Raw genomic sequence first — 17,500 nt, 5'->3', positions numbered from 1 at the left:
AACAACAGGGAGAGCACGTGAGGATCCCGCACCGCGAAGTTTCCACCGGCAGAAAGGCCAGGCGCCCAGCCGGGAAAGGCTCTCCGGGGCGGAAGCGAAGCGGCGGCAGCCACAAGCCCGGCCCGGCAAGCGGGGGCAGCGGGGAGGGCTCCGGTCTGCCTCGGGACCCCCGACGCCACCAGAGCCGGCAAGGGCAGCCCCCTCCCCCACCCGGTCCAGAAGCGCCGGAGGCGACAAGACAAGCTGGCGCGACTGGAGGGTGTGTGTCTGTGTGTGTCTGTCTGTGTGTGTGTGTGTGTGTGTGTGTGTGTGTGTGTGTCAGCCGGTCACCATGGCAACCAATGGGGGGGAGGTCGGTGGAGAAAACCCCCCCGTGCTTTCCTGCGCGTGCACCCGGCGACTCTCCCCCCCCCATCCGCCAGCTGGCAGCCAGGCCGGGCAGGGCGAGCGGAGGCGCCCCCGCCCTCCAGGTAGGGTCGCACCTGGCGCACCTGGACGGCCACCTGCCCGCCCGGCCCCCCCTAGCCCCGCCCCCCCAGCCCGGCCCTTTCGGCTGGCTTGCCTGTCTCTCTCCACCGCCTCTCCCCAGGCCGGTGGTCCTCGAGCTTCAGCAGTTCATTAAGTGACCGTTCAGAGTTACAAGGTCAGTGAAAACGGGGACTGGGGACCGTGGTTCACACTTACGACGGTCGCGGCCTCCCCCAGAGTCACGTGATCCAAAATTCAGACGCCTGGCAACTGACTCTCATTTACGACGGTTGCAGCGTCTCCGCGGTCACGTGATCCAAAATTCAGACGCCTGGCAACTGACTCTCATTTACGACGGTTGCAGCCTCTCCGCGGTCACGTGATCCAAAATTCAGACGCCTGGCAACTGACTCGTATTTATGACGGTCCCAGGGGCTGTGTCACATGATTCCCCCCCCCTTTTGCGACCTGACCAGCAAAGTCAATGTGGGAAGCCGGATTCACTTAACAGCCGTGTGGCTCACTTAACAGCTGCAGCGATTCGCTTCGCAGCTGTGACCAGAAAGCTCGGGGAAAATGGGACAAAGCTCACCTAAACAAATGTTTCACATGGCGACATAAATTTTGTGGTCGTAAGTCGAGGATTACTGTATTTGAACCGGCTGGATTGGTCGGTAGAACCCATCCACCGTGTACAACGTATTACAGACAGACCTTTGACTTACAAAATATTCATTTAGTAACTGTTTAAAGTTACAATGGCAGTGAAAAAAGTGACAGGGCTGTTTTCCACACTTTACGACTACGATAGTATTAGCTGGAAGGGACCTTGAAGGTCTTCTAGTCCAGCCCCACCCCGGCTCAAGCAGGAGGACCTATACCATTTCAGACAAGTTACTGTCTAACCTCTTCTTAAAAACCTCCAGGGATGGAGCACCCACAACTTCTGGTGGCAAGCTGTTCCACTGGTTGATTGTCCTCCCTGTCAGGAAGTTTCTCCTTAATTCCGTGATCAAATGTATTTACGACAGCTGAAGCGTCCCAGAGTCACGTAATCACAATCTGCAACTTTCCTAGCCAGCTTCTGACAAGCTGAGGAAGCCAAGTCTGCTTAATGACGGGCAAAGGAGGTGATGAAATCAGACGTGACTCATTTAACCCCCTTCCTGCTTAGAAACGGAAATTCTCCCGACGGTGGTCATAAGTTGAGGACTACCTGCCATTCATTCCACAGGGCATGCGTGTTGTGTGAACGCCGCCGCTGAGGAGCACAGAAGGAGCTGGTAAAAGGTGAGGGATTCGGGGCCCATCCGACTGACTCTCTTCACGGCAGTGATGGAATATCTAAAATCCAGACTCTCTTTGTCCTCTTCAAGTAATCCTATTAACTGGGTTTAATGAGTCTGCTTTAAATTAAATTAAATGTATTTCCATCTTTTGCCTTTCTCTCTTTCTTGAACCCAACAACACCTGCTTTCCATTCAAAGACACCAGCAGTATTGAGGGCAAAAGAAATTATGGTTTCATCCCATAATAACCCACCCAAAATTCAAGTATTTATTTCCATGGAGGCCTTTGCAGGGGAGGGGGGGGCTGTGCAACCAGGGGTGTCCACAGGTATGGTTAAAAAAGGGAAAGATAAGATGCCAGCCATGACAATAAGATTGAAAAACCGCCTGTTTTCCATGGGAATAGCCCATAAAATGGCAGTTTGGCCCAGTGGTTAAGGTGCTGGCCTGTAATCTAGGAGATGGTGAGTTGTAGTCCGGCCTCAGGCACGAAGCTGGATGGGGGTCTTTCAGTCAATCACCAGGAGACGGTGAGTTTTAGTCTCACCTTAGCCAGGAAAGCCGGCTGGGTGACTTTGGGCCAATCACCAGGAGACGGTGAGTTCTAGTCTCGCCTTAGGCATGAAAGTCAGTTGGGTGAGTTTGGGTCAATCACCAGGAGACGGTGAGTTCTAGTCTCGCCTTAGCCAGGAAAGCGGGCTGGGTGACTTTGGGCCAATCACCAGGAGATAGTGAGTTCTAGTCCTGCCTTAGCCATGACAACCAGCTGGTTGGCTTTGGGTCAGTCAATCTGTCCCAGCTGAACCCACCTCACAGAGTTGTTGTTTTGGGGAAAATAGGAGAAGGAAGGAGCATTACATATATTCAGTGCCTTGTGTTACTTATAAAAACAATAAAGAAGGGATTAAAAAAATCTAACAAAGAGTAAATGGAAAAAACAGGCAAAGCTTCAGACAATAAAATATTTTTCTTGGTTCAATCCATGACAGGATTGGGCTGTTTTTCATACAGGTAGTCCTCCATTTATGACATCTGAGCCCCAAATTTCTGTTGTTAAGCAAAACAGTTGCTAAATGAATTTTGCTCCATTTTACGACCTTTCTTACCATGGTCGCTAAGTGAATCACTGCAGCTGTTAAGTTAGGAACACAGTTGTTAAGTGAATCTGGCTTCCCCATTGATTTTGCTTGCCAGAAGGTTGCAAAAGGGGATCACGGGACACTGCGACCGTCATAAATATGAGTCTGCTGCCAGGTTGTCTGAATTTTGACCACTTGACCATGGGGAGGCTGCAAAGGTCATAAGTGTGAAAAACATTCATAGGTCACTTGGTTCAGTGTCGTCATATTTTTGAACAGTCACTAAATGAACGTAAGCTGAGGACTGCTACCCCCAGAAATCGTGGGTGCTCCTTCACTGGAAATTTTTAAGAAGAGACTACTAGACAATCACTTGTTTGAGATGGTAGAGGTTCCCCTGCTTGAGCAGGGGGCTGGACTAGAAGACCTCCAAGGTCCCTTCCTGCTGTATTCTATTCTATTCTATTCTATTCTATTCTATTCTATTCTATTCTATTCTATTCTATTCTATTCTATTCTATTCTATTCTATTCTATTCTTATTCTTATTCTTATTCTGTTGTATTCTATTCTTATTCCATATTTTCTATTCTATTCTATTCTATTCTATTCTATTCTATTCTATTCTATATTTTATTATTCTATTCTATTCTATTCTATTCTATTCTATTCTATTCTATTCTATTCTATTCTATTCTATTCTATTCCGTATTTTATTATTCTTATTCTATTCTTATTCTGTTCTGTTCTGTTCTATTCTTATTCCATATTTTCTATTCTATTCTATTCTATTCTATTCTATTCTATTCTATTCCATATTTTATTATTCTATTCTATTCTATTCTATTCTATTCTATTCTATTCTATTCTATTCTATTCTATTCTATTCTATTCTATTCTATTCTATTCTATTCTATTCGTCTTCAAAACCTCTTGCTTTCTTTCCCTGTACCTTTGCAAAATATACCCAATTTCCTACTCATCCTTTAAGGTTGATCAGACCAGCCTTCTTGTGGTGAAGACACCTGTATGGATTTATTGAAAAGATTTGTACAGCTGCCCATCTAAAAAATACAACTCTGCATTGCTTCCCGCAATGACAACCAGAAAACAAAAAAAAAACACCCAAGCAAAATCCTGGTGCTTCTGCCACCCACATCTTTGGCTCCCACCTGGAGGCCTGGTATTCAGACAAATCAGCCATCCACAGGCACATAGAGGCAAACATCATCTACACACCATTCAAAAGAGACAACCAGACAGCCCCAAAAGACCAATCAAACACCTCCCCACACAGCAATCAACACCCAGATACGCAGAGAGTAACACCAAGATTAACACTAGACCAACAATCCAGCCTAAACAACACTCCTTTCAAGGAACTGCCAACCCAGGCAAACAAAGCAAGGAGACAAACAGCCAGATGCAGGAACCAACAACAACACTCCCATCAACGTTGACAGGGCAAGCCACTACGTAGTATATAAAGAGAGAGCGAGCCGCTCTCCCTTCTAGCATCGATGATGTTACCTAGTTGGGTCATGAAATGTTTGCGAGAAAACAACCCAAGTATGAGAGCACCAGGGACCCCACAGTACTCCTCCTCCTCCTCTTCCTCCCTACAAACCCCACTTCCTGTAGCACTGATGTTGTTGCCTAGCTGGATCATGAAACATCTGCAAGAAAACCACCCAGCTCAGAGAGCCCCAAGGACCCCACACAATCCTCCTCCTCCTCTTCCTCCTCCCTCCTAGCACTGATTGATGTTCCCTAGTTGGGTCATGAAACATCTGCAAGCAAGCAACCAAGCTCAGAGAGCACCAAGGACCCCACAGTCCTCCTCCTTCCTCCTCCTCCTAGTTGGAAGTCCACTCATCTTAAAGCTGCCGAGGTTGAAAAACGTTGCCCTGAACTGAAATTTATCTCTGCCACGTTGCTCTGCCCATATCACTACCCTGGGCCTGCCCAGAATATGTTCTCCCCTCCAGCATCACAAGACACCCCCCCACTCTCCAATTCCCCAAGCTAATTGCTGCTCCTGAACAGGGCAGGACCCCCACCCTTAATATATAGGACTCCGTCTACACTTTCCCTTCCCAACACCAGGTGCAAAACAAGACATGCGCGCGCACACACGGCCTTTTATCGTGTGTGTGTGTGTGTGTGTGGTGTGTGTGTGTGTGTGTGTGTGTAATGGTAAAAGGGACGGGTGTCCCCCAATAGGGACCCCAGGAGAGGAGAGGGTCTGCTGCACTGGCCTCCCCCTCCCAGCTAGCAGAGCTTCCGGGGGCGCAGATGGCGAATCCCCCTTGGGAACAGAGGACCCACTTAAGAGGGCTGGGAAGGGAGGTCCGAGTAAGGTTAAGGCTGGGGGCTGGGTGGGAAGGGGCTGGCTGGCTGGCGGCTCTCCCCTGGGTGGCCTCTGCACTTGGGGTCTGCAGCTATCAATGAGTCCTTCTGGCTGCAGGCAACGGGGGCCGATACCAGCTGGATCCCACTTCCTGTCGCTGCAAAAGATCGCTTCCTGCCAGCCTGCTTCGTGTAACCGCATTTGGATGTTTTCACCCTGCTGGGCTGCGGAGAAGGCAAACCTCTCTGTCCTCAGCGCAGAGAGGCAGGCCTTGGCCCCTGCGTGGCTGGAGAGGCGAGGGCAGAAAAGCCCTTGGGTGGGCACCCGCGCTGGCAGAAGGTAGAATACCAGAGTTGGAAGGGACCTCGGAGGTCTTCTAGTCCAACCCCCTGCTCAAAGAGGAGAGAGCCTATACTATTCTGGACAAATGGCTGCCCAGTCTCTTCCTTGAAGACCTCCAGCGATGGAGCACCCACAACTTCTGGAGGCAAGCCGTTCCACTGGTTAAATGTCCTCACTGTCCGAATAACAAGAGTTGGAAGGGACCTTGGAGGTCATCTAGTCCAACCCCCTGCTCAGGCAAAAAATCCTTTACCATTCCAGACAAATAGCTGTCCAATCTCTCCTTAAAAAACCTCCAACGATGGAGCACCCACAACTTCTGGAGGCAGGTTGTTCCACTGGTTAATTGTTCTCACTGTCAGGAAGTTTCTCCTTAATTCCAGGTTGCTTCTCTCCTTGATGAGTTTCCATCCGTTGCTTCTTCTCCTGCCTTCAGGTACTATGGAAAATAAATTGACCCCTTCCTCTTTGGGGCAGCCCCTCAAATATTGCAAGACTGCTATCATGTCATCCCTGATCCTTCTTTTCTCTAGACTGGAATGGAATAGAACTGGAAGGGACCCTGGAGGTCTTCTAGTCCAGCCCTGACATCCCCCGTTCCAGCCACAATTCCTCCGATGATTTAACCTCCAGATCCCTAATCCTCTCTTTTGCTCTTCTCCAAACACTTTTCCCATCCTTAATAGCGCCCTTCTCTTTATGTACGCTGGGCAAAGAAAGATGACTTCAGAGGCTGGGATCCGAAGCCATCCTAATGCCTGGAGGAGATCTGTGACTTACCCACTACACGGAGCAAGAAACACAGCAGAAACCTCTACAACCCCCACGGAGTGTTTACACTGAGGTGTTACCATCTCAATCAAAATATTTTTCCCCCATAAAAATAAAACTACATAGTCCTCGACTTAGAGCCATCCCTTTCGCCACGTTCGAAGTTACTCTGGCACTGAAAAAGCCAGTCCTCACACTTACGACCGTCACAGCATCCCCATGGTCACAGGGATCAAAATTCGGGCGCTTGCAACCAGCGTGTATTTAGGAGGCTTGCGCCGTCCCGCTGGCGAGCTTCCCAGCCGGCTTCCGACGAGAAAACTCAACAGGGAGAGCTGGATTCCCTTAACGGCCCTGTGATTCGCTTAACGACCGCTGCGATTTTCTTAACAGCTTGGCCCAAAGGTTTGTGAAATCGGGTTAACACTCGCCGTCCTTAGAGGGCCAAGGGAATTCTGATCCCCATTCTGGCCGTTAAGTCGAGGACTACCTGTGTACAATTCTGGCCCCCTCACAAAATTCAAAGGTATATTGGGATAACAAGCTCCGTTTCTCTAGAAAGTTTGGTCCTTGGGGAGGGGAAAGGGGGAGACGGGTGGAGAGTTGAAAAGGTTTTACCACTGATAAATTATCTTTGCAATCTTTGAGCGCAGGGAGAAACGAGGCATGGGCTTTATTATTTATTTATTTATTAATTTAATTTGTATACCGCCCTTCTCTTTGAGGCCTTCATCCCACCTTGGCTTTTAACCTTTTTTTATTGTACCTGGGAAGTCCCTGATGCTATTAGCATGGGTGTATATCCTCCATATGTGTGTGTGTGTGTGTGTGTATGTGTGTGTGTGTGTGTGCTGGGGTTCATACATAGGTGAAACCGGTGACCTGTGGAATAAACCACCATCTGCCAACCATTTTGACTGGAGCGAATGGTTGTTGTTGCTTGACACGGGGGTGTTCAACCTTGGCACCTTGAAGACCTGTGGACTTCAACTCCCAGAATTCCCCAGCCAGCTTGCTTGCTTGCTTTTTCTTCCTTCCTTTTTTCCTTTCCTTCCTTCCTCTCTCGCCATTTCCTTCCTTCTTTCCATCCCTCTCTATCCTCCCTCCCTCCTTCCTTCCTTTTTTTCTTTCTTTCTCATTCTGTTTTTCCTTCCTTCTTCCTTCCTTCCTTTTCCTTTCCTTCCTTCCTGTCTCGCCATTTCCTTCCTTCCTTCCATCCCTCTCTATCCTCCCTCCCTCCTTCCTTCCTTTTTTTCTTTCTTTCTCATTCTGTTTTTCCTTCCTTCTTCCTTCCTTCCTTTTCCTTTCCTTCCTCCCTGTCTCGCCATTTCCTTCCTTCCTTCCATCCCTCTATCCTCCCTCCCTCCCTCCTTCCTTTTTCTTTCCTTCCTTCCTCTCGCCATTTCCTTCCTTCCTTCCATCCCTCTCTATCCTCCCTCCTTCATTTCCTTCCTTCCCTATCGTCTCTCCCTCCCCCCTTCCCTCCCTTTCTTCCATCTATCGTCCCCCCTCTTCTTTCTTTCTTTCTTTCTTTCTTTCTTTCTTTCTTTCTTTCTTTCTTTCTTTCTTTCTTTCTTTCTTTCTTTCTTTCCTTCCTTCCTTCCTTCCTTCCTTCCTTCCTTCCTTCCCTTTCCTTTTTATAAAGAACTCAAAAGTCGTGGCTTGCTGGCTGGGGAATTCTGGCAGTCCACCGGTCCTCAAGGTGCCAAGGTGGCACTCCTCTGGCCTAGCATCTGTGTGAACGTCTATCCACCCAAGAATTGGGGAGGGGAGGGTGCGTCCCCTGTGTCACGACATCATTACCGAGATGACTCCAATGGTGTAATTGGCCTGACGACATTGCAACCCAGGGGACGCCGCTACTACGTCTTCCACCAGGCCCCTCCGACTGACGCAATCCCACCGTTATTCCTTGTCCCCTCCTCGGAGCGGAGCACCGGAGGCCAGGAGCCCCCCACCCCCGCCCCCCTCCCCTGACCTGTGCACCCCTCCACCCCACTGCCCTGGAAAGGGGGCGTCTGGCCACAAAACCTGCCCCTCGCTGCTTTTTCAGCCAAGATCAACCATCAAAATCCACAGGAGACCAGCAGAGATTTGGTCCTGACCAGGATTCGGGGGCTGTTGAATTTGCAAATGGAAAACCCCAGCTCAGAAGAAGGATCTGGGGTTGATTCTGGTAACTGGGGGGGGGGGGCTGATAACCCTGAGCTCCTCCAGCACAAACCCAGGGAAATGTGGCCCCCACCCTTCCCTCTTTTTTTGTTTTATTTCTTCCTTTCTTTCCTCTTTTTCCCTTTTTCTTTCTTTCTTCTTTCTTTTCTTTTTCTCCTTTCTTTCTTTCCTGCCGCTGTTTTTATAAGTAACTAAAAAGTCGTGAGTATACACAATAGTCCTTCCTCCTTCTATTTTCCCTAAAACAACCATCCTGTGAGGTGGGCATTAAGCCGAGGGAGAGGGACTACTAGCCCAAAGTCACCCAGCTCGGCTTTAAGGCCTAAGGCGAGACTAGAACTCGCCACCTCCTGCCGATTGGCTCGGAGTCAGCCAGCCAGCGTTCATGCCTAGGGCAGGACTTGAACTCATCCCAGGGAGAAATTTCCTAACAATTAGAGCAATTAAATTAACCAGTGGAAGGCCTCGCTTTCAGAAGCTGGGCATGCTCCATCACTGGAGGTTTTCAAGAGGAGACTGGACAACCATTTTTCTGGAACGGTACAGGGGTTGGACTAGAAGACCTCCCAGGTCCCTTCCAACTCTTGTTATTCGTGGTCTTCCGCTTTCTAGCCTGGGGCCTTAAACTACCCAAATGATAAACTACCCCCACCCCCCACCACCCCCACCCCGAGCAGAGGCCGTCTCCTTGGTGCATTTTTCTATATCCTGAGATTTAGCTCAGCCACCAATAGGGTGAAATCTTGGAAATATGAACGAAAATAAGGATGCCCCATTTTGGAGATGGTTGGTAGGTCAGGAGAAGGTTTGGCCTCCACCTAGCTACGAACAGGACCGTTTTCGTTAATTTTTAAGGCTTAAATCATTTTAATGCCTGGTGAGTTAATGTTTTTAACATTCTAATTGTTTTATATTTTGTTTTGGTGATGTTGGAAGCTGTGCGGAGTCACTGACAGTGCAATGAGTGGAGAAGGAAGGGAGGGAGGGAATGGGAAAGAAGGAAATGAGAAGGAAGGAAGAAGGAAGGAAGGAAGGAAGGAAGGAAGGAAGGAAGGGGAATGAGAAGGAAGGAAGGAAGGGAATGGGAAAGAAGGAAATGAGAAGGAAGGAAAGGAGAGAAGGGGAATGAGAAGGAAGGAAGGAAGAATAGGAAGGAAGGAAGGGAATGGGAAGGAAGGAAATGAGAAGGAAGGAAAGGAGAGAAGGGGAATGAGAAGGAAGGAAGGAAGAATAGGAAGGAAGGAAGGAAGGGAATGGGAAAGAAGGAAAGGAGAAGGAAGGAAATGAGAAGGAAGGAGGAAGGAAGGAAAGGAGAGAAGGAGAAGGAGAAGGAAGGAAGGAAGAATAGGAAGAAAGGAAGGGAATGGGAAAGAAGGAAAGGAGAAGGAAGGAAAGGAGAGAAGGGGAATGAGAAGGAAGGAAGGGAATGGGAAGGAAATGAGAAGGAAGGAGGAAGGAAGGAAATGAGAAGGAAGGAGGAAGGAAGGAAATGAGAAGGAAGGAGGAAGGAAGGAAAGGAGAGAAGGAGAATGAGAAGGAAGGAAGGAAGGGAATGGAAAAGAAGGAAATGAGAAGGAAGGAAGGAAGGAAGGAAGGAAGGAAGGAAGGAAGGAAGGAAGGAAGGAAGGAAGGAAGGAAGAAGGAAGAATAGGAAGGAAGGAAGGGGAATGAGAAGGAAGGAAGGAAGAATAGGAAGGAAGGAAGGGAATGGGAAAGAAGGAAAGGAGAAGGAAGGAGGAAGGGAGGAAGGGAAGGAGAGAAGGAAGGGGAATGAGAAGGAAGGAAGAGAAGAGGAAGGAAGGAAAGAAGGAAAGGGAAGGAAAAAAGGAAAAGAAAAAGGAAGGGAAAGGATGCAGGAGATTCAGTGGATTCAGGCTGCTGACACGACTGATGCCTGACAGCTGCAGGCCGAGGAACCGACACCTTTGCCAAACTGGGTTTCGGCCTTTGTTCCGGCTGGCTGTCAAAGGGCAGATCCGGGCTGAGTCTTTCCTGGCTTGTTTTCCCAAAACCGCCCTTCCGGCCCTTCGCCTGGCAACCAGGCCCATTCCTGTCCCCGCAGGGGCCGCCTCCGTCCACTCCCATCCAGCGGCACCTGGGATGACTTCCCGGCTGCAAATCGGGGGGGGGGAGTGGGGGAGCCTGCCCCCCCACACACACACTAATATTTAACCCGGTTACCAGCGCATGAAAGAAAAAAGGGGAAAAAAACTATCCCTTTGGATAAAAAACCGGGAAAGGAGGGGGTAACAAAGGAACATTCATAAGCCAGGAGTTGAGATGCTGAGAACAGATGGCCAAGTCAAAGAGCCCCCCCCCCCCCGTCACACACACACACCCCCAGTCAGCCCCTAGCAAGCCAAGACATAAAAAGATCCAGGGCCTCTGCTTGGGGGGGGGGGCGGAGAATGTGTGTGGATCTGTGTGGGGGGGTGTGTGATGGAAAAAGGGGCGCATCACGTCACGCGCTTTGTGACCTGCCTGTGCAAAGGTCTGAGTGCGCAGAGCAGCCGGGAGGAGGCGAGGTGCACCACGAGGTCACCGCAGAGAGACTTTGCATCAGGTCCTTCTGGTTTTGAGGCTGGGGGCTGCCGACCCCTTTGGATCCCCAAGCCCAGGGGGTCCCGGAAGGAAAGCGGCCCCTGGAAACCCAGGGGGGGGTGGCTTCAGCGCATGCAGCAAGGTTGCAAGGCTGGGTTGTCCCGAGGAGAAACCGCCGGGATCTTGCAAGGAAATATTTGAAAGGCAGAGAGCAACAAGGAGCACCTAATCCTCCTCCTCCTCTTCACAAGCCCACTCCCTTCTAGCCCTGGTGACGTTACCTAGGTGGGTAACAAAACGTCTGCAAACAGCCTTCCAGTATCTCAGGGGCTGCCCCAAAGAAGAGGGAGTCAAGCTACTCTCCAAAAGCACCAGAAGACAAGGACAAGAAGCAACGGATGGAAACTCATCAAGGAGAGAAGCAACCTGGAACTAAGGAGAAACTTCCTGATAGTTAAAACAATTAACCAGTGGAACAACTTTGCTTCCAGAAGCTGTGAATGGTCCAACACTGGAAGTTTTTCAGAAGAGACTGGACAGCCATTTGTCTGAAATGGTATAGGGTTTCTTGCCTGAGCAGGGGGTTGGACTAGATGACCTCCGAGTTCCCTTCCAATAATAATAATAATAATGATAATAATAATAATAATAATAATAATAATAATAATAATAATAATAATAATAATAATAATAATAATAATATAAATAATTATCATTATCATTATCATTATAATTATCATTATTATTATTATTATTATTATCATCATCATTATTATTATTATTATTATTATTATTATTATTATCATTATTATTATTATTATTATTATTATAGCTCAGAGAGCACCAAGGCCCACACAGTTCTCCTCCTCCTCCTTCTCTTCCTCCTCCTGCCCCTCCCCCTCCCCACAAACTCACACCTTTCTAGCCCTGGTGATGTTCCCTAGCTGGGTAATAAAATGTCTGCAAGAAAACAACTGTGAAAAATGGTCCTTTTTTCCAGCTCCGTTCTCCCTTTGAACGGTCAATAAATGAACTGTTGTAAACTGAGGACTGCCTCTGAATTTCCCCACTAAGGAGGCGCAGCTGAAAGTTTGGGAAAGATGCTGGAGAGAACAAAGAGCAGCCTGCTTCTTCACGCAAATGGCCCTCCCTTCGGCGAAAGGCAGGCCGCACCCCAACAGGGCAGGCCTGGGTCCAGTTGGAAGGCCAAGCCAGACAAGCAGAGATCGAACAGCCTGAGATTCAAGGTTTTCCAGACTCGGTTCTGCAAATTTCACTCAGCTGGGCCACACAGAAACAGCAGCCGACCCCCTCCAGTTTCCTGCTTGAGCAGCGGGTTGGACTAGAGGGCCTCCAAGGGTCCCTTTCCAGTCTGTTATTCTACCCGAATGCAGAGTTGGGTTAGGGGTTTCCTCTTCCCATTCTTGGGTCCAGTTTTTGGTGGGGAAAATAAGAGGATGGAGGCAGGTTCGCCCATTTTCAGTTCTTTGTGAAAATAATGCCTGTAGTCCTCTACTTACAACCATTCATTTAGTAACGGTTCTAAGTTACAACAGCCCTGGAAAAAAAGCGACTTAGGGCCATTTTCCACACTTAACAACCGTTGCAGCATCCCTCGTGGTCACGCGATCGAAATTCAGGTGCTTGCCAACTGACTCGTACTTAGGATGGTCGCGGGGTGCCCGGGTCACGTGATCCCCCTTTTTTAACTTTTTTTGACAAGCCAAGTCAACGGGGGAAGCCAGATTCACTTAACAACCGTGTTGCTAGCACGACGACTGCAGTGATTCACTTAAGAGCTGTGGTAAGGAAGGTCGTAAAACAGGGCAAAGGTCTCGCTTAGCAACGGAAACGTTGGGGGTCTGTTACAGTTGTTAAGTCAAGGGACCTGAGTGAGAACTCCAGATATGAACAGATTAATATTAACGCAGATCCACCCAGAGACGGCAGGTAGCGATTATTCAACCCCTGGGACCATCGGAGATCAACCGGCTCCAAAGCCCTCGTTCTCTTGATTGGTCCCATGGTGATGAAGAAGGAGACTGGGTCTCAGGTTCCCCCCCCCCTTCTCTCTTTCTTCACACAGGGGTGTTCAACCTTGGCACCTTGAAGACCTGTGGACTTCAACTCCCAGAATTCCCCACCCAGCTTGCTTGCTTGCTTGCTTCCTTCCTTTCTTGCCTTCCTTCATTTCTTTCCTTTTCTTTCCCTCCCTCCCTTTTCTCTTTCTTTTCTTTCTTTCTTTCTCTTTTTTTTTCTTTCTTTCTTTCTTTCTTTCTTTCTTTCTTTCTTTCTTTCTTTCTTTCTTTCTTTCTCTTCCTTCCTTCCGCCCTCCCTCCCCTTTATTGCCTTCATTTCTTTCCTTCCTTCCTTCCTTCCTTCCTTCCTTCCTTCCTTCCTTCCCTCCCTCCCTCCCTCCCTCCCTCCCTCCCTTTCTCCTTCCACACTTCCTTCCTCCCCCCTCTCTTTCTTCTCCCCTCCCAGCAGTCCCGGGCTGCTCTCGAGGCAGGGGAGAAGCCAACAGGGGCAGGAAATGGGGGGCTTCCCAAACGATGGGGAGCAGGTGATTTAAAAACATGAAAACCATTAGCAGCACTCCTAGAAGTAAAACACAGGTGCTCCTCGAACATGACCGTTCATTTAGCAACCATTCAAAGTTACCACGCCAGAGGTAGTCCTCAACGAACAAGACCTCATTTAGTGACTGTCCAAAATTATAACGCCACTGAAAAAAGTGACCTAGGACTGTTTTTCAGACTACTGTCCGTTGCAGGCCCCCCCACCCCCGCCCGTCAGGTGATCAAAATGCAAACGCCTGGCAACTGACTCCTATTTATGACGGTCGCAGCGTCCCCCGGGGTCACATGATCCCCTTTTGCGACCTTTCAACAAGCAAAGTCCACGGGGAAGCCAGATTCACTTAACAACCGTGTCACTAGCTTAACAACTGCAGTGATTCACTTAACGCCCATGGCAAAAAAAAAGGTCATAAAATTGGGCATATTTTAACAACCATTTTGCTTAGCAATGGAAATTCTGATCCAAGCACGGCCATAAACTGAGGACTGCCCATAGCCAGCATCTTTGCAGTTGACAAAAAAGTCAAACATGGCAGCTGTGACTGAATCTCTGTCCCATTTTACTAGGACTTGCGCAGCATTGTCACAGATGTGGCTGGTGTTTGTGTGTGTGTGTGTGTGTGTGTGTGTGTGTGAGAGAGAGAGAGAGAGAGAGAGTGAGAGATAGATATGATGGATAGATATAGAAAAAGATAGAAAGATGAATAGATATAGATAGATAGATGATAGATAGATAGATAGATAGATAGATAGATAGATAGATAGATAGATAGATAGATAGATAGATAGATAGATAGATAAATAGATAGATAGATAGATAGATAGACAGATAGATAGATAGATAGATAGAATAGATGGATAGATGATAGGTAGGTAGACAGACAGACAGATATACAGATAGATAAATATAGATGATAGATAGATAGATAAATAGATCTAGATGATAGATAAATAATAGATAGATGATAGATAGATGATAGATAGATAGATAGATAGATAGATAGATAGATAGATAGATAGATAGATAGATAGATAGATAGATATAGATAGACGATAGATGGGGGAGAGAGAGAGAGAGAGAGAGAGAGAAAGAGAAAGACATAGACAGACGGGTGGGTTGATGGATGGATGATATAGATGGCTGGATGGATAAATGAATGAATCCTGAAGACATCGTTTGCTATATATAAAACATATCCTATCATACATATTGTTCTAATAAAACAAAGCCCTGCCCTTCCAGGGGCTGCCCGCTGCTTCTCCACCTTTATTTAGCTAAACCCCAACCCGTTGGCCTTGGCTTCTGCCCCCCCCCTGCCTCCCCCCCCTTCTGCATTCTGCCGGAGCCCTGGAAATGCCACTTTCGCTCAAGGTATTCCTGGGAGGCTGGTACGTGGGGAGCATCTGGATTCACCCAGAGAGAGAGAGAGAGAGAGAGAGAGATGCCGAAGGGGCTCAGATGCTCCAGATGCCCATCTCCCCTTCCCTCCCCCCTCCCCAGAAGAGTCATCTGCCTGGCCCTCCCCTCATTTCTGAGCAATTCAAGCTCTTCTTCCAAGATGCCATCCCCATCGGCCTCTTAAACACAGGTCCTTGACTTATGACCATAACTGTATCACGGGGTTAATGCCGGCCAAAGCAGCGCACAATAGGAAGCCAGCATTTCTCCCAATTCTGCTCATCTCACATTTGCTATTTTGTGTTGCAGGTAGCCCTCGACTTGCTATACAACCACAACTGGGACCAGAAACCCCCACACACACACTGATAAATAAGGAGTTTGTTAAATGAGTCTCGCCCAATGTTATGACTTTTTTTTTGCCAGGGTTGTTAAGCGAATCACTGCGGTTTTTAAATGAATCACACGGTCATTAAGCAAACCCAGCTTCTCCCATTGCTTGTCAGAAAGTGGCAGGGATGAGGATCACTTGATCCTGGGATGCACACAAGCCCCCTTTTTCAGTGCTGTTGGAACTTTGAACGGCCACGAAATGAATGGTTGTAAGTCAAGGATTACCTGTATTGTGTTTTTTTGGTGTCAATCCAGCAACTGGGGCTGGGAAGGTGTGGGCTGGAGATGGATGGATGGATGGATGGATACACACATAGATAGATAGATAGATAGATAGATAGATAGATAGATAGATAGATAAAGGTAAAGGTTCCCCCGCACACGCGTGCTAGTCGTTTCCGACTCTAGGGGCCGGTGCTCATCTCCGTTTCAAAGCCGAAGAGCCAGCGCTTGTCCGAGGACGTCTCCGTGGTCATGTGGCCGGCATGACTAGACGCCAAAGGCGCACGGAACGCTGTTACCTTCCCACCGTTGTGGTCCCTATTTTTCTACTTGCATTTTTACGTGCTTTCCAACTGCTAGGTTGGCAGAAGCTGGGACGCGTAACAGGCGCTCACTCTGCTACACGGCACTCGGGATTCGACCCGCCAAACTGCTGATCTTCTGATCGACAAGCTCAGCGTCCTAATCCACTGAGCCACCGTGTCCCTTACAGATAGATAGATAGATAGATAGATAGATAGATAGATAGATAGATAGATAGATAGATAGATAGATAGACAGACAGACAGACAGACAGATAGATAGATAATGGAGGGATGGATGTATAGGTAGATGATGGATGGATGGACGCATGCATGGAAGGATAGGTAGGTAGGTAGATCGATGGATAATGGATGGATGCATGAATAGGTAGGTAGATAGCTAAGTGGATGGATGGATGGATGGATGGATGGATGGATGGATGGATGGATGGAAAGCTAGGTAGGTAGCTAAGGGATAGATGGACGGATGCATGGATGGATGCATGGAAGGATAGGTGGATGGATGGATGGGTTGGTGGGTAGGTAGGTAGGTAAGTAAATAGATGGATGCATGGAAGGATAGGTAGGCAGGTAAGTAGGTGGATGGATGGATGTGGTTGTGTTGGGTGGCTGGCTGGCTCACTGGAGACAGACAGACAGACAGATACAGATTTTAACCTTGCATCACATTTTGAAAGGGTGGGGAGGGTGAGGTTGGCAAAATTGCACCCGCTGCTAAAACATCCCCCTCCCCACACCTGCTCAGAGCTTCGAGGTCCCACTGGGATAAGGGGGGAGGGAGAAAATTCAGTGGGGGCTAAAATCGCTACTCGATGCAAAAATCCTCTGCCATGGCTCCGTCTGAACATGCCCCCAGCAGTGCCACCTTCCTAGGGCCGAGCCAGGAAGACCCCTATTTGAGGAAGGGGCCCATCCCCAAACCGCACAGCTGCTTCCAGCCACCTGCCTCCTCTTGGACCACTCTGGGGACAAAGGTTGGCAGCGGACAGGTAAGACTTTGGAAGAAATACAAGCTAAGGTCCCAGGGGATCCAATTCCTGGGTTATTAATTAGAAGAGAGCTTTGAAGGCAGGTTTCTCAATCTTCAACTTGAAGTCCACCCAGCTTCAGTAGCTGAGCTTGAGAAACATGGATCCGGCTGGGGGATTCTGGGAATTGAAGTCCTCCCAGCTTCAATAGCTGAGGTTGGGACACATGGATCTGGCTAGGGGATTCTGGGAGTTGAAGTCCGCCCAGCTTCAAGTGGCTGAAGTTGAAACACGTGGATCTGGCTGGGGAATTCTGGGAATTGAAGTCCACCCAGCTTCAATAGCTGAGGTTAAGATATATGGATCCGGCTGGGGGATTCTGGGAGTTGAAGTCCACCCATCTTCAAATGGCTGAGGTTGGGACACATGGATCTGGCTGGGGGATTCTGGGAATTGAAGTCCACCCCTGTTGAACTTGCCAAGACCAGGAAACACTGGTTTGGCTGGTGAATTCGGGGATTTGAAGCCTATCCCTTTTCAAGTTGATAAGGTTGGTAAACATTGCATTAAATCAAAATTACACCTAATAAAAATTACAATCATAC

General features: G+C 48.4%; 1 protein-coding gene across 1 annotated transcript in view; it reads right to left on the bottom strand.

The window, feature by feature from the left end:
* NOL4L (nucleolar protein 4 like) overlaps positions 1–17,500 on the bottom strand; it is a gene marked incomplete at its 5' end in the record, with an annotated part of 45,356 nt that overhangs the window by 26,145 nt on the left and 1,711 nt on the right. The window contains 2 exons of the mRNA XM_081323631.1: positions 5,320–5,471; positions 16,665–16,687. Of these exons, the coding sequence (XP_081179757.1) occupies positions 5,320–5,471; positions 16,665–16,687 (175 nt within the window). The remainder of the gene's footprint in view (positions 1–5,319; positions 5,472–16,664; positions 16,688–17,500) is intronic.

The sequence above is a fragment of the Vipera berus genome (genome assembly GCF_964194415.1).
Source record: "Vipera berus genome assembly, chromosome: 3".
In the NCBI taxonomy this organism is placed as follows: domain Eukaryota; kingdom Metazoa; phylum Chordata; class Lepidosauria; order Squamata; family Viperidae; genus Vipera; species Vipera berus.
The sequence above is the reverse complement of the archived record's forward strand: the minus strand, read 5'-3'. Positions and strand labels throughout refer to the sequence as shown.